Raw genomic sequence first — 16,285 nt, forward strand, 5'->3', positions numbered from 1 at the left:
GAGCCATAGAAGGAATTGCAATACATGCTTACAAAACACTTATATATCAGATCATTTTATATTAAGGTTTTAGTAGAGGTTCTTGGTTAAAACATTTATTTAGTAGAAGACATACACATAGTCTCAGTGAGCTTCTGGTCTAGTGAAAGGTCAGAAGTGCAACAGGTGAATTGAGAAAGAGCATGTGAGGTCAACACATACACACACATTAGTTAGATTTATTTAGAGGAGAGATTAGTTATGTCTCGACAAGAAAGAGGAACAATTCACTTTAAGACAAGAACGGAAAGTACCAGCCATGAAAATAGAAGATGATCTTCTGGGTTAAAAGTCATTGTGGTGTTGATCTGATCTATGTATAAAATGTACCTGTGACGCATGAAGGGGCGTCAGTAAACAAACCCTGATGTTATAAAATAATTGTTTGTGCTTTAGTAAGTCGGAGATCACTTGCTGTCGGCGTACAGAGTGTTCTTCCCACACGTGTGTATTCATTAAAATCATTGTTTGACCAAGAGCTTCTGGACCAAGGGTGGTTTGTACTCTCCCTCCTCAATTTTGAACCTTAACACATGCAACCTGCCTCCCCCTGTTGGTGACATTGGCCTTAAAATTGCTTCATGACTGATGTAGTTTGCACAGGATGTCTATTATAGAAGCTGCACTGTAAACCTATTGTTCGCTTATGTCTGTTAGTTGGTAAACTGGGGTGAAAATTAGTGTTTGGTATTGAAAAACATAATTGGTTTCAATGTAGTCAGTGACTGAGAAGTTACATGGATGTATGAGATCAGTGCGTTTTCTGTGATTGTAAAAACCGGAAGAACGAGACACCAGAGCAGACAAGCTTTTCAGTACATTTTACTCATTTTGTTACATGAATCCTCGGCCTCATCTGAAGAGCCTTTTGGGATGCTTTACCAGTGGAACCTGAGATCAAAAAAACTCCATTAAGGGAGTAGTTAAGTAGTATATTTTTAGGTCTGTGACGTGTAAGTTCCAATTCTCAAACCAAGAAAAGAAAACAAAAAACAAAACAAGAAATACAAAAAACATTTCTAAAAGACAAACAAATATTCATATAACAGAAAATGAACAGTGTTGAGGTTTAGCCTTTGTCTCTCTCTACAGGAATGAGGTGATTAGCAGAAAGAGGAATACCACTCCCTGCTGGAGAAAGGAGATAACAGTTGGTGCCATTTTAGACCAACGGATGACGGGGGGACAGGTAGAATATTCCTGGTGTGTCGGGCGAGCTGGAGACACCGTCGGGCAATAGGCAAAGGGGAGGGTACACGTGAGAAAAAACAAAACTCAAGTACACATTCTAAAATAAGACTAAAAGTGAGAATATGCTTTATATGTATATGTGCAACAGTGATAAAAGGCACAATAGCACAGTGTGTCATGCTTTACTAGTTTCCCTTAAATTAGCAATAGAGGTCAAGCCATTCTGGGATTTCATCTTTCAGTCTGTGCCCACTTCATTCGAACAGATGCTGTAGTTTAATGCTGAGTGTGGTGCCTCTTTTGGTGCCAAGAGGGGAGGGGCTAATGTTAGAGGACTGCTTTGCTTAAATAGGAATATTCAACTTTAGCAGCAAAAGTCAGAGAAAAGTGACGTTCCAATCTTAAACAACAGGACAGCAGACATTTGTGTGCCTATTATCGTTACTGGTACTAAAAGCCTAAACTGCTACTAAAAATCACTGGGGGGGGGGGTCTGCATGTAGCATTCTTTTGGAAACTGAATTATTTCAGGCAGCAACTATTTCGCTTGTTAGTAAATAAAATATTTGTGCTTGACACTTCCGATAAATCCAAAACGTAGCAGGGAGCAACACCGGGTAGATTGTTAAAACTACCAGGAAAGCATTTGTGCTGATATTAATACTCGAGCCATCTTTAATTGCCTTGTGCACAGTACTTGCCTAAGAGACACTTGCACTGTCTCATTAGTAATTCTGAAATGAATTCTCCAAACTGTAAACCAAATATAAGGATGAAAACTTACATTTTTCCAATAAATTTTGGCATTCCTCAATCAAAAAAAATCCAGATAAGGTTTACCACGCATTGCACTGGGGAGAGGTACAGATCTTATTTAAGCAAGTCATTGTGGTCTTCAGTGCTTTGCCTGTTGTTTAGACAAAAAGAAATGTTGCTGAATGTGTAACAAAACTGTCTTTCTCCTATTCTGACAGTTCAGTAACTACAGAAAGTCGGGGTGGAGTTGTAAACGGAGACTGGACGTCTCATAGATGGAGTCACGCACACAATATCCACCGTTGATTGTATTTCTACATAACTGCAGTTTGGCTCTAGCATGCTAGAAAGCATGGGATTGTAGTCAGGAAGCGGTGTTTGTATACACTAGTTTACTGGGCAAACTGGCTGATGGCTTTAGAGCTCAAGTGACGACTCGGCTTTTGTTCAAACCTACACACTAATTGAGTAAATATCATCACATCTAAAACTACTAAATAAGGAAAACAAAAAGGAATAAAATATGATTAAAATATTGTGTTTAATAAACTAAAAGGATAATAATATTGTTTTTGGTTTTGTACAGTAAGGGGGGTTAGTGAACTTTGTTGGGTGCAGCCCTTTGTTAGCAACTACAACACATGCTGAGCAATGGTAGTAATTACCTATGACACTGTTTTCAAAGTTTAAATCGCATGTAGCTTGAAGCAGTCAGCCAAAACACTCCATTTTCATCTGGCAACGTTTAAATAGTCTCCATTAATATCTGCAATTTTATTTTAATTCTTATTCTGAGGCAAATTACAAGAGAACAGATTGAGTCCAAATATAAAGATTGCATTTTTACAACTCAAATCTGTTTAGTCAGGAAAATAAAAGGGAACTAAGAGGACTACAGTCCTTGCAAAAACCTAAATAAGATTATTTTTCCCCTCTCATTGCTTACTCCAAGCCAAAACACTGCATACTCTTCCCATCTCCACTAACCATTTGCTCCTACAAAATCTCAAAACTGCACTTCAAGCAAAATGTTTCAACCAAAAGCTCTGAGACACACTTCAAACTGGCGGAGAAAAGGCAGAGGAGAGCTGAGGGAGAGACAGAAAGAAGACTGTATTGGCTTTGAGTGTCTAGGTCCTTCCTGCAAATAGTGGGCATAACTGGGGGAGGGGGGTGAGAGGGAGGGTGTCTAGGTCGGGTTATGGCGATAGATAGTAAGGGCAGGGTGGCGGCGTTGCAGTGGCCCCTGCAAAAAGTTGACCTCAATGAACGATGAGTGCCCCAGCAGCATAACTCACAGAGCTATCCTGCCAGTTCCTGCACTGACTTGATTGGGCGTAGTTCAGGAAAGTGAAGTTCATTTCTAGACCAGACTTCCTCAGCTCAGCCACAGCCTGCAAAACAGCAAAATCCACTTAGGCACTAATTCACATCATGGGACACAGCAAGAGTCTTTAGACAAACAAAGACGATAACGATGACAGGAATTATTCTCGACAAGGACATGAATTTGGATCCTGAATGTCAACTGACCATTGGCCAGAGGACCTGAGTAGCACTAAGACCTATCCTCCTCATGTCACATCTTAATTTAGCTTTTCCAAATAAAATAAAAAACAAACAAGAAATATAGGGGTGTCACGACGAATGGACTAGCTGGAAAGCACTGCTTCCAGAGCCCAGAAGGATGTCATACATGTGGGACTAGAGGTTACTGTGGGGATGAACAGAAAAGTATTTGACCAGCATAATATAATCTGCAGTATGATCATTGCTTTAACAATGTAACAGATAGCTTTAAGATGGCCTTAAGATGTTTATGCATACAAGTTATTATATTAATTTTGTATTCCAGGTGCAGTTATAACTATTTTATACATATTGCATATCTGTGCTTATTTGAGTTGATGTTCAGGTTCTTTAAAGGTCTTAAGCTTCACTGACGTGACTGTTCAGGTGATACATGCTGAGGGAAAACTAGAACATAGAAGGAATTGCAATACATGCTTACAAAACACTTATATCAGGTCATTTTATATTAAGGTTTTAGTAGAGGTTCTTGGTTAAAACATTTATTTAGTAGAAGACATACACATAGTCTCAGTGAGCCTCTGGTCTAGTGAAAGGTCAGAAGTGCAACAGGTGAATTGAGAAAGAGCATTTGAGGACGAGACACAGCAGGTTGGAGGTGAAGAGGTGACACAAAGAGCATGTGAGGTCAACACATACACACACATTAGTTAGATTTATTTAGAGGAGAGATTAGTTATGTCTTGACAAGAAAGAGGAACAATTCACTTTAAGATAAGAACGGAAAGTACCAGCCATGAAAATAGAAGATGATCTTCTGGGTGAAAAGTCATTGTGGTGTTGATCTGATCTATGTATAAAATGTACCTGTGACGCATGAAGGGGCGTCAGTAAACAAACCCTGATGTTATAAAATAATTGTTTGTGCTTTAGTAAGTCGGAGATCACTTGCTGTCGGCGTACAGAGTGTTCTTCCCACACGTGTGTATTCATTAAAATCATTGTTTGACCAAGAGCTTCTGGACCAAGGGTGGTTTGTACTCTCCCTCCTCAATTGTGAACCTTAACTGACACTGTGTCTGTACCAAATCCCTACACAGCTCTGACCAAAATTACTGGGGACCAAAAGTGGTTCACATGTATTGACCTAGCGAATGCATCTTTTGTCTCCCACTGCACGAGTCACTCAGAGACATTTTCTCTTTCACATACAGAGGCCGGAAATTTAGGTACACACGCCTACCACAAGGCTTTGCACTCTCACCAGGAATTTTCAATCAGGTGTTGAAAGAGGCATTGTCCCCATGTCAACTGCCAGAGGGCTGTACATTAATACAGTATGTTGATGATCTTCTTATTGCAGCCCCGTCAGCAGCGGCCTGTACGGCAGCATCGCTCGTGGTGTTGAACAGATTGGCGGAGTGTGGCTTCAAAGTGAGTAAAGAAAAACTGCAGTTGGTCCGGCCAGAGGTAACATTCCTGGGCCGGGTGATCGCACACAGATCAGTGGAGTTAATGAACACACACAGAGACCAAATTCTGACACATCCAAAACCAAGAACTGTGAAGGAGTTGCTTTCCTTTCTTGGCTTGACAGGTTACAGCAGGCAGTTCATTCCGAACTATGCGGGTAAAACTGCCCCTTTAAGGGACCTGATCAAGAAAGTTGGTGTTCGAAATCTGAAGGCTGAATTGCCTTGGACGCCGGACACAGAGACGGCGTTCATTTCGCTAAAACAGGATTTGTCAAGAGCCACAGATCTGGCCACACCTAACTATGATGAGGCATTTTATCTTGATGTTTCAGAAACAAAGGGAGTTGTGAATGGTGTGTTGTTTCAGAAAAAAGGGGGAGGTAGGGATGTACTTATGTATGTTAGCATAAGATTAAATTCAACAGAAGCAAGGCATCCCACATGCACACAACACGCAGCAGGAGTAGCAAAGATAATTCAGAAAACAGCACACATAGTGAGGGAACACCCACTGAAAGTGCTTACCACACACAGTGTAGTGGCCTATGTGAACTCACAGGTATTCACAATGACTCCACTGACGCAACAAAGGTTGAGCAAAATTTTAGAGGCGCCAAATTTGATATTCACACATGAAGGAATAAATATGGCAGACCTAATGGGGTCAGGAGAACCACATGACTGTATTAAGAAAGCCCAAGTTGAAGGAAAAATCAGGGAAGACCTGAAGGCAGAGCCCATATATGGAGCTGAGGATTGGTTCACAGATGGATGCTGCCACAGAGATGAAGAAGGATTAAAAGCCGGCTATGCAGTAGTCTGTAGAGTAGGAACTGAGTTTCAGGTGAAAGAAGCAGGAAAAATTGAGGGACAACAGTCGGCCCAGAGAGCTGAAGTGATAGCCCTAACTCGAGCCCTGAGGTTGGCTAAAAACATGAGAAGTGAACATCTACACTGACTCAGCATATGCGTTTGGAGCAGCTCATGTGGAACTGGCTCAGTGGAAGAGAGCCGGGTTCAGAACGGCCACTAATGCACCCATCTGTCACAAAAAGGAAATGGAGGAACTGGAAAAGGCCCTGGAGGACCCAGACGAGGTAAGTATTATAAAATGCAAAGGCCACTCACAAGCAGACAGTATGGTGGCAAAAGGAAATCAGAAAGCTGATGAAGCCGCAAAGGAAGCAGCGGGCTACAAAGGACAGAGACAAATGGTGCAGGTAACCCCAGAAGAGGAGGTTAGCACTAACAGCATGGAAGAAGTTAGACAGGCTCAGGAGGAGACATCCCCAGAGGAAAAGGGGGTGTGGGAAAACAAAGGAGCCTGGCAAGATGGCGGTTTGTGGAGGGGGCCAGATGGGCGTCCCGCTTTAACGGCCAAAATGGCGGAACAGAAGGTGAATGAGGCTCACGGGCTTGGTCACGTGGGAGTGAAACAGATGGAGAGAAATTTGTGCCGATGGTGGCATCCTGATTTGAGAAGGATGATACTGGAAAAGGCCAGAACGTGCCTAATTTGTGGGGCACACAACCCAAAGCCAGCAGTAAAACCTGAAGCTGGTAAGTTTCTCATGCCAGAAAGGCCAGGAGAAGAGGTCGTGATTGATTATACCGACATGATTGATACAGGCCCAGGTGGGGTGAGGTATTTGTTGGTGTGTGTGGATGTTCTGACTGGATGGCCCGAAGCATGGGCGACCAAACGTGAAGACGCGAAAAGCGTGATTAAGTGTTTAATCAATCATTACATTCCAAGGCATGGGTTTCCCAAGAGAATTAGATCAGACAATGGTACTCACTTCAAGAACAAAGATTTGCAAGAGGTAGAGAGGATGTTGGGAGTGCAACATAAGTTCGGGATGGTCTATCATCCTCAATCTCAAGGAAAGGTAGAGAGGATGAACCTAAATTTGAAAAACAAGTTGGCTAAAATCTGTGCGCAGACAGGGCTAAATTGGGTCGCAGCCCTGCCCATTGCTTTGAGGACCATAAGATGTTCTGTTAACCAATCAACAGGTTTCACCCCTTATGAGCTGCTGACTGGGAGACAGTTTCCAGCACCCTGGACAGTGGTCCCGGTGGAGCAGCCCAGGACAAGCAACAGGTCTCATGCAGAATATTTTAATGAATTGAAGGCTCTTGTGTCCAGCTTTACAAAACAGGTCACTTGTGAGAGACCCACGGGGAACGGAGAGGTACCGGACGTAAAGGCAGTATGGCTAAAGGTCATTAAGCGAAAGTGGAAGGAGCCCCGCTGGACTGGTCCGTATGAGGTGACCGTCCGGACGGCTACAGCAGTCCAGCTGAAAGGGAAAGGCGACACCTGGTACCACTGGTCGCAGTGTGCACCCGCACACGAGAGCTTGGTGGAGGAAAATTCGTCTTCAAAGAACGCAGGTGTCAAGGAACAGAGGCAGAATAAACCTCTTCACCTGTGCAACGGGCCGACCAGTAGTCCACCTGGAAGGCTGAAGAAAGAAGAGCAGCCTAGGAGGAGATCGCCGCGCCTACAGAAAGGAGTGGTAACAAATTGAGAGTTTGAAAAGGGGTGGTTTAAATAAAAAGAGTAAAAAAGGGAAAGTGGAAGGGGCTTGCTCTGTCAATTATGTTGTCTCTATCTGTATTGGTGGGTATTTTGGTGACCTGTGGTTGTTGTCTCATTCCTTGTGCCCGAAGGTTGGTAGAGAAGGTGATTGTAAAGGCAGTGGACCCTGGGGCGGTGGCCCCTATGTCCATGATGCCGATGATGGATCTGGAGGTAGTCGAGTGGACTGAGGAGTGAACAACAACCTATGTGTCGACCTCTGGTGTGCCAGAGGTCGAAAGGGGGATTGTGGGGATGAACAGAAAAGTATTTGACCAGCATAATATAATCTGCAGTATGATCATTGCTTTAACAATGTAACAGATAGCTTTAAGATGGCCTTAAGATGTTTATGCATACAAGTTATTATATTAATTTTGTATTCCAGGTGCAGTTATAACTATTTTATACATATTGCATATCTGTGCTTATTTGAGTTGATGTTCAGGTTCTTTAAAGGTCTTAAGCTTCACTGACGTGACTGTTCAGGTGATACATGCTGAGGGAAAACTAGAACATAGAAGGAATTGCAATACATGCTTACAAAACACTTATATCAGGTCATTTTATATTAAGGTTTTAGTAGAGGTTCTTGGTTAAAACATTTATTTAGTAGAAGACATACACATAGTCTCAGTGAGCCTCTGGTCTAGTGAAAGGTCAGAAGTGCAACAGGTGAATTGAGAAAGAGCATTTGAGGACGAGACACAGCAGGTTGGAGGTGAAGAGGTGACACAAAGAGCATGTGAGGTCAACACATACACACACATTAGTTAGATTTATTTAGAGGAGAGATTAGTTATGTCTCGACAAGAAAGAGGAACAATTCACTTTAAGATAAGAACGGAAAGTACCAGCCATGAAAATAGAAGATGATCTTCTGGGTGAAAAGTCATGGTGATGTTGATCTGATCTATGTATAAAATGTACCTGTGACGCATGAAGGGGCGTCAGTAAACAAACCCTGATGTTATAAAATAATTGTTTGTGCTTTAGTAAGTCGGAGATCACTTGCTGTCGGCGTACAGAGTGTTCTTCCCACACGTGTGTATTCATTAAAATCATTGTTTAACCAAGAGCTTCTGGACCAAGGGTGGTTTGTACTCTCCCTCCTCAATTGTGAACCTTAACATTACGTTGAAAGGTTATATTAAAATCAAATAACAGCGTAATATTTCCATAGGATTTTCTGGATGATCACCTCAAGATGAATCTAGATTCTGTATTTTCTGTGTTTCTTGTATAGAAAAGCTGATGAGGATGCTGACTTCTTGATTAAAACATGTAGTTTAAACCTCATTTCATTGAAGATTCTGTACTTGGGGTTATCAGTCAAACTGAAAAATACAAATAAAGTCAGCCCACAACATGAATTTCATCAACGACTGTTATATACACACAAAAAATGAATAAACACAAATATGTAATCAGGCAATCAGATGGCAGCAACTCATTTGGGCACACAGACATGAAGTTCAGAGAGAATGGCTCGAAAAAGAAATAAAATGTATTGATGTCAGAGGAGAATGACTAGACTGCTTCAAACTGATAGCAAGGCAACATCTACTCAAATAACAACTAGTTACAACCAAGGTATGCAGAAGAGCATCTCTGTGCACACAACAAGTCGAACCTCGAAGCAGATGGGCTACAGCAGCAGAAGAGCACACAGGACGCCACTCCTGTCAGCCAAGAACAGAAAACTGAGGCTCTTATTTAGGGATGCTCATCGAAATTCCTCAATTTCAGTAAACTGTTTGATGACAAAATTCATGTCACTGGGACCCAAGTGAACTCACGGATGCAGAAAGTATAATCCTTGCTTAATGGTGTGTGGGGGTATTTGCTTGGCACACCTTGGGTCCCTTAGTGTCAACAGAGAATTGTTTAAACGCCATAGTGTGAGTATTTTTTCTGAGTATGTGCAAACATATGGTCATCTGTTTTTAACCACAGTGTACCCATCTTCTGATGGCTGAAGGATAACGTGCAATGTCACAAAGCTCCAATCATCTCAAACTGGTTTCTTAAACATGACACTGAGTTCACTGTATTCAAATGGCATCCACACCCCCATCATGTCAATATCCTGAATCTATGTAATGAAGAATTAAGGGGGTGTACCTAATAACACGAGTGTGAGTGAAATACACTTGGTAAGACTTTTTCCTGGGTTACCTACATTTAGCAGCACTCCAATCGGGTGACGCCCACATATGGTGTTGCGATACTTCTTCAAGTAGTTGGTGAAAGACATGGGATCCAGCTGCTCTATAATGCCCATCCCCTTGACAGACAGAAAGAAATTAAACCTTAAATGTACCCTCATACCTGCAAACATTTGTATCTTTTTTGGATAAGAACACATTATGACTCGCCGCAGCAGGAATAATAAGTGAAATGAATAACACTCATAATGGCTCAGTTCCATTAGGTGTTGCGACTGGCCAAGTAGGTCATGACAATGAATCAGCATGTGCAATAAAACGATCTTTGATAAGCGGAATGCAACTGTCATTAATCAGAAACCCTGCAGTGAAAATCAGCTTGGATATTCACGTTCCTTTTTTATATTCATGTAATATACTAGAGGCTGACCGATATAAGATTTTTCACACTGATACTGTGTAATTTAAAAATTCTATATATTGGCCAATAATTGTTTTTCTTTGAGACACACACTCATAGTTACACATGGTTATATGTAAATTTGAGTCCTTACTATGATAATATGGCAGTGTAGTTTTTTTGCTTTCACAGTAAATTGGTAAGTGCCCTCTAGTGGACAAATTGTGCGTGGTTGAATGACGTCTCCCTTTTCTTCTTCACTTTTCACATTTTCATTAATTGGCAGTTATAAATGCAGATACTGATATCCATAAGTAGTTAAATGGCCAATATCTAAGCCCCTACCAATATAACAATATATCAGTCTCATCAGAGTCCATTATATACTGTACTTAATTGATATACAAATTATTTTGGAGTTTATCACAAAAAATCATGACCCTAAGAAAAATCTATAAATCTTCTTTGCTATTCAGTAGTTTTTTTTATCATTAAATTTAGTTAATCTTTGACTTGTACAAGCAAATAAACTGTCTCATTAAGGCCATGAGATTTTCAAAATGCCATGTCCAATACCTTTTATTGGTTGTGCGCGTTTTATATGTGCTTAATGCATGTGGCCGATGAAAGTGTTTTTTCTCAGTGAAATAGATCAGATTTATTCTTTTCATTGAAAAAAAATTACAATCACTTTTTTCCCCAACATTTTATATTACATGATATATCTTACATATCTCAGTAGTTACCATTTTATCAAGATGCTCAATAGACCTGTAGATCTCCCCTTGAGATTCATCATAGTATGTATAGCGAAACCGTTGACCTTCAAGAGAGAAACACACCGCAGTACACAGCTGGGTACAGTCAAGTAATTATGTCATTTAGACCAAATTATCCTTGCATCACAAACTGCTGTTTTCAGTGTGTCATGTCAGTACATACCCCAATGGCAGAAGTCAGATGAGATGATGAAAAGGTTAGAAGGGTCTGCCAGGTATTTGCTAAGCAGCTTCCCATACTCCTGTTCCTTTGACTCACTCAGCGCACCCACCAGCACAGGCACGATGCTAAACTCGTCTTTGTGGCTGCAACATCAATAATAATAACTTAACTTTTACATGCTAAAAACAACAACTTTGTGACTTTAGTCTCACTGGTCAACATCAATGGTGTGATTTCAACTTGTTATTTCCCATTATGGAGTCACCTAGCTCAGTTCAAGTTCTACTACATGATCCCTGTTTTTCAGAACCATGAAAATGGCTCTGTCTCCAGCCAACCTAACAGAAGGTTGTATAAATTATGCACATCCATGTGTCCCTGCACCAGTGTGATTCTGGTTTACAATAGTGCCTGGTGCATAGTATAGGACGTGAAGGAAAATAAGAGAACAGAAGTAACAGAGCTTTTGTACCTTGTATTTACTTTTGTCAGAAACAGTCAAGAAAAAGCTTCAATCTCTCAGACAGTTCCCTTTAAATGCATAGATTGATTCTCCACTTGAATGAATGTCACTCATGTGCATTACCTCTCCATGGCTTTAGCAGTGTAAGGCAAGTGCATTTCAATACTGTGCTCATCTTCATCTGTCTGCAGACTCATTCTCTCAAACAACCCAGTTTTCCAGAGGTCAGCATAAACTGAAAGAGAGAGATTTAACTTTATTTTGAGAATTTTTTCATAGTCACGACTACTGATAAAGTCAGTGAGATTAGAATTCTGACAAGTGCCTAGCTGAGGAAAATCTAAAAAATAAAAAGAAAGCCCTGACCACAGAGTCAAGGCAATGTCTGGTCGTTGGAGGATCATTAAAAGTGTATCACCTGCCAAACTGGCATAAGGTCTGTATGTTGAAGCGCTGTGCTTGCTTCATTTCACATTTTTAAGAGCAATGACTCCAAAAAAAAAAAAGTTCTTCACTTTGCTTTTGGCACAAAACATGAAATTTACACTTTAAATGTTATCCAAACTGTCATGTTACTACCTCACATCACCGCACATCCTCAAAACACCTTTTATGAGGATGTGCAAAATACCTATAAATAAATTATAGCACAAGTTAAGATGTAAGACATATTTGAAAACAGTGAATACCCTTCTGGTCGATTCTCAGGTCATAGAGGGGTGTTCTATAGATGTCTGCAGGTGACAGGGCACAGCGAGAGAGGGGCACATGGTGTGAAGGTCCCAGGATGAACACCCTACGACTGAAGGGCAACAGAACTTTATTTCATTAGCTGTTTTTGCAAAAAGCACAGCACCAACATTTCTTTACTCTGCTATCTACACTCACATCTGCTCAGTCTGTGGAAAAAGTGGAATTAAGATAAACAATCATGCAAAGCATCTTCTTAAATGAGGAAGAGAGCTAGAAAACAGGATCACTTACGTAATAGAGGGATCAACCTGCTTGTAGGCATGTGCTGCACAAGCACCACAGTAAGTATACCCTGCATGGCTACAAACAAAAACAAGCCATATTACAATTAAGAAGGCATTGAACACATTCAGAAGACATTTTCCTTCTGTTTGTTAATGTGTGCTTACGGTGCTATGATGGCTCTAGCGGGTCTGATGGTGGACTGTGCTTGAGACAGCCAGCCTTCTAGTTGTGCATTCAGCTGGGATCCTGAAAAAGTAAACAAACAAAAAAAGATATATACCTGTATATTTCACTAGAGTAGACTAACACTAGAATAAAGAGGGGTCACAAAATCAAATGATAATTGTAGAAATAGTCCAAATACACTTTGATAAGGCTACAATCATTTTAGATCCCTACCAATGTCGCACTGTAATAGCAATGCACTGGGCTGAAATCCAGCTGTGACAGCAGTTCATTATTCCTTGTCAGTTATTTTGGAACGGGAAAGAAATGGATAAGAGCCCATCTTGACAAAGCCTAACATAGTATTGTCAATCTTTTATATGCTGGGCAACTGTCATTGTAAAGCTGGAGCTCATTATACTGTGTCATAATCCAATTTTAACCTTACTAAACGTGATTAACTAAACTGGAATACAATGCCTATATTACAGTATAAACTACTAAAGTTCATGTTTACCAGTGTCAATAGTTGACAACATTAACAGCGCACAGAACTGAATGATTTGTTAGAAAAACAACCAGAATCACGGTAATCAATGTTGTTGTTTTCAGTATTTATCTGCTTTATATGTTGTCTCAAAAAGGATTGTAAATGGCAGTTTCTAATGGATAATCGGGCAGCCTTTTGGGATTTAATAAAAAAAATAAACTAGCGTACAGCTTGTGAAATGGGGGAAGGGGTGCAACATGAACCTTCAGCTTTCTGCCCTGCCCTACCCAATCCTTTGTTCTGTGACAGGGAGCATTTGTACACATAACTTAAGCGGATCAGGGGCAGACACCAACAAGAACACAATAATGCTCAATAATCAGCTTCGGGAAATCTTAAGTGTAGCTGGCTAGCTAGCACGTAGGCCAGGAAGTTCTGCAATATTAGCCAAGTTAGCGTTGGTTGAGTTGATAGTCAAAAATGCTTTGTTTTGACATTTCCACGCACTATCCAAGGAGGAGGTGCTGAACAAGTTCAAACCAATCGTACACCAAATGGGATAATACAGAGACGGCAGTCGATAACAGTTAGATAGCCGACTTAAAAAAAAAACAAAAAACGGATGGACTAACGTTACAGCCCTGACACTGGCTATTCATTTCTGCGGTGGCAAGCCACCAGGAGCCCAGTTACAAAGACAGTAAGTTACGCATAATGAGAAGCCTCAAAAACTAATAGAACACAAAGCATAAAACAAACAAATAAGACTGCCAGCTAGCACAAGGTGTGCTAACGCGGATGGTGCTTCATTGACAGTTACCCGAAGCAGAGTACCAGCTCCCGGCGTGACTTGCTTCTCTGCACACCACTCGGTTCGACATCTTGGTTCCCAAGCCGCCTATCTTGGTTTGCTTCACTCCTGTCAGGCGAAAAATTAAAAACAAAACTCCAAAATCCTGGGTTAACTACCCGAGAGAAGAAACCAACGCCTGCTAGCTGACTTGCCTGAAAAGACAAAGGGCAGTTCGACTGGAGAATCAGCAGCTAGCTGGCTAACAAGCTCAGTGTACCGTCAGATGGCCCTTGTGTTGTTACCGGTTAATAAGTTAGCTAGGGTCCGTTTGGCATAAAGTCTGTTAATATCAGCATGCAATGCGGAAAGACACAAATTACAGAATGTTTGTAATGTGCCGATATGAAACACTCAGAACAGTAATAATAAAAGCAGCGATGTCACAGTTGGGATCTGAGGATTACAGACTTGTCTGTCAAGCCAGGCAAGGGGCGGGTCTGAAAAAAATGTTATCGAAGAGACGTCAGAGCTGTCCGATTGGCTGTTTGATTGCTCATCTTTACATGATTGGTTAAAAAATCCAGGAGGCGTAGCTATTACTAAGATGTTGTTTGATTGTGAAATTGTGCTGTCCGTCAGGTGAGCGGGTACAGCGTGGCAAAAAAGCAGGGACGTCAATAGGGCATCCACCAAAATGTACCTATTCCTCTTCTTAGGATTGAAAGGAGTACTTTTGCTACCAGTGACTGTAGAAAACAGTCATTTCTACAGTCATTGTTTGCTACCATGAGAGATTTTTGACTGTTTAAAAACTAATTGCTTTTCTCATGGATTTAGATTCAATTCAATTCAACTATTTATACAGTGCCAAATCACAGCAACAGCCGCCTCAAGGCACTTTATATTGTAAGGTAGACTCTGCAATAATACATACAGAGAAAAACCCAATAATCATATGACCCCCTATGAGCAAGCACTTTTATGAGGATGGAAGGAAAAGCTCAATTTTAACAGAAAGAAACCTACAGCAGAACCAGGCTCAGGGAGGGCCAGCCATCTGGGTTGGAGTGAGAGTTGGGGTGAGAGAAGGAAGACAAGACAAAAGACACGCTGTGGAAGACAGCTAGAGATTAATAACAAGTATGATTCAATGCAATGAGGTCTATTAACACATAGTGAGTGAGAAAGGTAACTGAAGAAGAAATACTAAATGCATCATGGGAATCACCCACCAGCCTACACCCATTGCAGCATAACTAAGGGAGGATTCAGGGTCACCTGATTGAGCCCTAACTATATGCTTTAGAGAAAAAAGGAAAGTTTTAAGCCCAATCTTAAAAGTAGAGATAGTGTCTGTCTCCCGAATCCAAACTGGAAGCTGGTTCCATAGAAGAGGGGCCTGAAAACTGAAGGCTCTCTCTCCCTTTCTACTTTTAAATACTGTAAGAAAACTGGATGACAAAATACAAAACTTGTGTTCTCTATTTTCAAAAAGACCTGTCTAAACCAGAGATGTCAAACTCATATTACATCGTGGGCCTACAGTCCACTTTAGTCTGTACCCGAGAAACTGCCTTTTTTGTTAATGGAAAGATGTTTTAACTACATATTTAATCCCTGAGCTATCTTAATATAGGAAGAAGTAAAATTTCAACAGTATGTCTCAGTTTTTCTCCATGATAAAGAAATGCTGCCATAGTGAATAAAAAAAATATGGTCAGTGCAGCACTTTGGGCTTTTTACTGTGGACCCACAGTAAAAACACAAACAAAAAAACAAAAAAACTCTGTAGTACATTGTGGGAAAAGCATTATCTTCTGTAACTTAATTGTTAATCTGTTACTCAGGTCCTGTGTGTAGAATGAGCGGCCATGAGGAAGGTCTTTGTCTATTGAAAAAGCTGTAAAACTGATAAAAAATACAGCTAAAAGTCCTATGCCCTCTTTCATATTTTAGCAGGAGATCAATATGACAGAGCAAACAGACAATAAGATAAAATTGTCAACAATTGTTTACTTTTGTTACTCCTGCCCCAGACACATCTGTCCAGTAAGTGGGCTGAACATTCTCACAACAAAGGTGTGAAACCCTGTTAAACTTGAGTTCAGTCAGCTTATTGGCTTATTGGTCAGACACATCTGCTTTATTGGCCAGATGTGCTTGGGGCGGACTGAACATTCTAATGTGCTTCGTAGTGGCGCATTTTTGTTTGCTTAGATTTTCTCTATGTGAAAAGAGCTTATTTATCAGCTTATTTAGGTAAGAAAACACCCTTTAAAAGGAGAGGAGACAAATGACACTTAATCTCGTC

At 40.8% G+C, this 16,285-nt stretch overlaps 1 protein-coding gene across 2 annotated transcripts; it reads right to left on the reverse strand.

The window, feature by feature from the left end:
• Window positions 1-845: 845 nt before the first annotated feature.
• Window positions 846-14,473, reverse strand: memo1 (mediator of cell motility 1). Of its 2 annotated transcripts, XM_004559762.2 has the most exons (10): window positions 14,187-14,473; window positions 14,002-14,100; window positions 12,691-12,772; window positions 12,533-12,601; window positions 12,238-12,350; window positions 11,672-11,783; window positions 11,086-11,228; window positions 10,890-10,966; window positions 9,758-9,862; window positions 846-3,380 (listed from the first exon to the last, which is right to left on the reverse strand). In XM_004559762.2, the coding sequence occupies exons 2-10, from the start codon at window positions 14,060-14,062 to the stop codon at window positions 3,249-3,251; spliced, it is 894 nt and encodes a 297-aa protein (XP_004559819.1). In that variant the 5' UTR covers window positions 14,063-14,100; window positions 14,187-14,473; the 3' UTR covers window positions 846-3,248. The 2 variants fall into 2 exon arrangements, with proteins under 2 accessions (XP_004559819.1, XP_076747951.1); XM_076891836.1 differs by having other exon boundaries at window positions 14,002-14,473.
• Window positions 14,474-16,285: the final 1,812 nt, after the last annotated feature.

The sequence above is a fragment of the Maylandia zebra genome, linkage group LG13 (assembly GCF_041146795.1).
Source record: "Maylandia zebra isolate NMK-2024a linkage group LG13, Mzebra_GT3a, whole genome shotgun sequence".
NCBI lineage: Eukaryota > Metazoa > Chordata > Actinopteri > Cichliformes > Cichlidae > Maylandia > Maylandia zebra.

Bases quoted from the DNA above. Each gene is read 5' to 3' on its own strand.
- memo1 (XM_004559762.2), bottom strand. From the start codon at position 14,062: ATGTCGAACCGAGTGGTGTGCAGAGAAGCAAGTCACGCCGGGAGCTGG. The intron at 12,773-14,001 runs GTAACTGTCAAT...TTACTTTTTCAG, and splicing joins GAGCTGGTACTCTGCTTCGG to GATCCCAGCTGAATGCACAA. The intron at 3,381-9,757 runs GTAGGTAACCCA...GCTGTTTTGCAG, and splicing joins CGATTGGAGTGCTGCTAAAT to GCTGTGGCTGAGCTGAGGAA.